This window comes from Dipodomys merriami, unplaced genomic scaffold (assembly GCF_024711535.1).
Source record: "Dipodomys merriami isolate MVZ:Mamm:240054 unplaced genomic scaffold, mDipMer1.0.p SCAF_153, whole genome shotgun sequence".
NCBI lineage: Eukaryota > Metazoa > Chordata > Mammalia > Rodentia > Heteromyidae > Dipodomys > Dipodomys merriami.
In genome coordinates, this window is record NW_027202860.1 from 2,554,582 (window position 1) to 2,558,691 (window position 4,110).

At 52.2% G+C, this 4,110-nt stretch overlaps 1 protein-coding gene across 1 annotated transcript; it reads left to right on the forward strand.

Moving 5' to 3' along the window:
* Positions 1 to 1,131: 1,131 nt before the first annotated feature.
* LOC138827266 (coiled-coil domain-containing protein 185-like) lies at positions 1,132 to 3,084 on the forward strand. Its single transcript, XM_070022749.1, has one exon. It carries the CDS (start codon positions 1,161 to 1,163, stop codon positions 3,033 to 3,035), a length of 1,875 nt encoding a protein of 624 aa, XP_069878850.1. The 5' UTR covers positions 1,132 to 1,160; the 3' UTR covers positions 3,036 to 3,084.
* The last annotated feature ends 1,026 nt before the right edge of the window (positions 3,085 to 4,110 follow it).

The following is a 4,110-nucleotide window of genomic DNA, read 5'->3' on the forward strand; positions in this document are numbered from 1 at the left end:
CTAAGTATTTCCTAACTTGAAGAGTTAAAGGAGCCACCAAGCACTGATGACTTATAGCAGTAATCTTAGCTTTTCATGAGGCTGCGATCTGGAGGATAGTGGTTCAAAGTCAGCCTGGGAAGAAAAGTCTGTAAATTTCCATTTCCAAAGTAACCAGCAAGAGGCTAGGCTAGAGGCATGGTTTAAGTTGGTAGGAACCAGCCAAACAAGCTCAAGGACCTAAATGAAAGCTCTGTATTGGCAAAGAGTTAAATGATTCTGCTTGGATTTAGTTTAGTTTTTTAATACTGTCTAGTAAGGATTATAATCACATAAACTAATTTAGCTAATGAGATATAAATGGTATCTGCTAAGAATGCTGGGCACCATCTTCTAGACAGAGCAGCCTCTCGGGATTATCATACGAGCACATTTTACTTCAAAGCACATTGCCTAAGAGGCAGTATGATATCACAAAAAAAGAGAAGCCAAATCTGAAGACTAACTCCTATCATTGGCCAGTGACCTTTGGAAAACTCAGTTGATATGGCAGATTCTCTGAGGGAGATAATTAATTCTGCCCGTCCTGCCTAACTGGGTTTTTCTGAAGCTCCACGGAAATGTGGGTGAAGACTAGAGTAGGAAAGCACTCGTCTTCTCCTGTAATGAGTGAATGTAATTGGAGAAGGCTATCTGGCAGTCTGTCCTCATTGTACAGGTCTCAGTCCATTTGGCTGTCATAACGAAACACTGGGTAGCTTGTAAGCAACTGACATGAGGGCCTCACAACCCAAAAGCTGGGAAGTCCAAGATCAATGGTAGATGTAGAGTCTGTGGAGATCCCTTCCTGCTTCATAGACAGCCTTCTCTTTACTTTGTCTTCACATGGCACTTTAAATGTCTGCCCTGGCTTCCCACCGACCTGCAGCCAGCGCCTCCCAGCCCCAGCTGCCTGGCCTGCTCCGGGTCCCTGTGGCCCTGGGGCGGGGGAGGGGGTAACTGGGGGTGGCACCCAGCTAGGCTGAAAGCTGCAAGGACCCCAGGCGCATTGTGAAGTGGCCTGAGCGTCACAGGCGCGGCGGACCCCGGGGATCCGAGGGCCTGGTGGGTTATCTGCAGTGCCCCCTGGGCCCCTCCCCCGGGACCCTCGCACTGAACCTGGGCACCTTCCCCAAGGGAGCATGGCGGACTTCCGCTACTTCTCTCCTCGGCCCTACCCGGACCTCTGGGAATCTCCGCCGCCTGGTGGAGATCTGGGGTCCCCGGGGCCGCTGGACGGGTCGGCCAAGGACTCCCTGGCGGGGACTCTGTGCGCCGGGTGCGAAGCTGGAGCGACCTGGTATCGCACGCGCTGTTCGCCCACCCTGAGGTGCTGTCGGCCTGGGTACTTCGGCTCCCCGAAAGAAAGCCACAGCCTGACCCACGTGGCCCGGAGGCCCCTGGATCGTGCCAGGAAGCTCCGATCCAGCGCCCGGCGCCTAGGAGATGCCTGGGAGGAGTCAGGAGCCCAGTGGAGTCCAGCATGGAGGCAGCGGCGACCTCCACAGCCCCATCCCTGTTCGTGCTACCCCTCGGCCCAGGGAGATTCGCCCCCGCCGTACCCCGGGGGAGCGTACACCCCTCCGGGTATTCGAACTTTTGGGAAAGAGAAGGCGCAGGCCTGGGAAGATCGGTGGGCCGTGCCCGTGTGCACCCACGTGGGTTGCTGGTCCCCTTCCTCGGTCCTCACGGATAAGTCCTCTGGGTCATCCCAAGAGTGTAGGACCAAGTCAGTCTGCATCTGCGCCCAGAAGCGAGACGGTGGCGGTCGGATGGAGTCCGTGGACAGTCAGTGCTCGCAGGCCTCGGCCTCCAGCGGGCACCATCCCCATTCCAAGGGCAAGCTGGAAGACGCGGTGATGTCCTCCCGAGATCAGAAGATCGTGGCCCTGGTGCTGAGTCGGCTCAAGAAGGCGCAGAGGATGCGGGAGCTGCAGCAGCAGGCGGCGGTAGCCTGGGAGGAGCTGAAGCGCTCGGACCAGAAGGTCCAGCTGACCCTGGAAAGGGAACGGCGCCAGCTTCTGCAGCAGAGCCAAGCGCAGTGGCAGCAACAGAAAGAGCAGCGCAAGACTCGCCTGCCGCCGGGCCGGCGGCGGGACCGCCTGGGGAAGCACTCTGCCGCGAGCCAGGGGAACAAACACGCTGGGGGCCCCGGTGACAGCGCGTGGAAGGCGCTGACTCCGCCACCGGAGGACCAGGAGAACCAGCAGCAGGAGCAGCGGGAGAGGACGCGTGCGCAGGCCGAGCCTCCCCGGCACTGCCAGGGGCACAGCCTCTGGGAGCAGGAAAGGATGCTCCAGAAGCTGCGGGAGCTCCACAGCCTGCGCCAGAACAAGAAGCTGGAGGAGGCTCGGTACAAGAGGCAGATGATGCACGCCACGGAGACGCAGAACAACGTCCGGGAGAGCAACCTGAGTTCCCTGGTCAATTATCAAGCCCGCAAGGTCCTCATGGACTGTCAGCTCAAGGCGGAGGAGCTCCTCAGGAAGCTGTCACTAGAGCAAAGTGGCCAACGGTCCCAAGAGACGCACCAGGGCCTGGTGAAGAAACAGCACCAGGAGCAGCAAGAGAAGGCCCAGAAGTTGGGAGAGCAGCTAACGCAGACCAAGGGGCACGCGCAGGAGTCGGAGGAGCAGAGGCAGGTGCTCAAGAGGATGTTGCTCGAGCTGGCGGAACAGAAGATCCGCCATGCCAGGTGTCACTCACAGAAGACCACCAGAGACAGGGTGCACCACCTGAGAGAGCTCAACGCCCTGCGAGAGAAGAACCACCACATCCTGAAGCTGAAGGCCGAGAAAGAGCAAAAATATCCCATCGAGGGCATCAAGGAAGCCGTTAAGAAAAGAGAGCAGAGGATGGAGCAGACATCCCACAGGCAAGATCCTATCTTCCAGGACTTCCACAAATTCTCCTCGGCCTCTAGGAGAGACAATGGTGGCGGGCCTTCCAACAGCTGCTTTGATCCGATGGCCACAGAGCCCCAGGTGCACACACATAAGCATAGAGGAGACTACTGAGGAGCGAGAGCGATGCGGCCATGCCATTCCAATTTATAATCTGATTAAAATTGAGCATTGATTTTTTTTAAAAAAAAGTATATAAAGTAGCTGCAATTTCTTCTCATGAACTAGTTTACTAATTCGTTTTAGATAGTTTAGCGGGTTGGAGGGATTTGGAGGTTTTGAGAAAGTTGTTGGGCTTTGTCCATTTTGATCTGAACAGAAAAATATTCATTTAGAAGCACACATCAAGCAGATCTTGGAAGAGAGAGAGAAAGAGAATGTACTTGGGGATGCAGTTGTGCGTTATGTCTAAGTTTTCCTATCCTAGAAATTATGAAAGGTAAAGTGTGAAAAACCAGTCATAAAACATCTCCCCGAGTAAAATAAAAAAGATATAGCAGAAGAATTTATGTCAATAAATAGATTTGAGAAATATGTATACTATATCCCCCCTTCAGAGTTCATAATGCACTTAAAATTTTAAAGACTATGAAAAGACCTGCAGTAAAGGAATTTTTACTTGTTTGTCGCACAACACAGTCTGTCTCTCTCTTTCTCTCAATCTTTTTTTTTTTCTTGTAAATGACAGTCTAGTTCTTTCCAGATTGAGGATTTCTTTGGACATTCCTTCTTGTGTAGGTAAGAAGTGTTTATGATTCCACCAACACTATGTCTTTTTCTTTTTCCTCTGGTTCTGATTTGTACTTTTCACATAAGGCTGGTGCTCTAGATAGAGCACCACTTGAGCTATCGATCCACTTTGGCTTTTTTTCCCCTAGTTAATTGGAAATAAGAGTCTCTCCAACTTTGCTGCCTTGGTATGGTTTCCAACTGCCATCTTCAGATCTTAGCCTCCAGACTGGCTAGGATTACAGATGTGAACCATCAGTGCCCAGCAGCACAATGTCTTGATTTAAAACACCATGCTAGCATTATCTAAGAGCTATTATTTAGTCTGATTGTTTTGGTTGCTCCTATCCAATTCTATTCAATAAAACTTTATTAGCATTCTTTTCTTCCTCTATTTCTCCTCTGTCTCTTTTGAGGGAGGTGTGTGATGTCATTCTGTCTACCCACATTGTGTCTAATT

Coding starts and splice junctions, on each gene's coding strand:
- LOC138827266 (XM_070022749.1), top strand. CDS start 1,161: ATGGCGGACTTCCGCTACTTCTCTCCTCGGCCCTACCCGGACCTCTGG.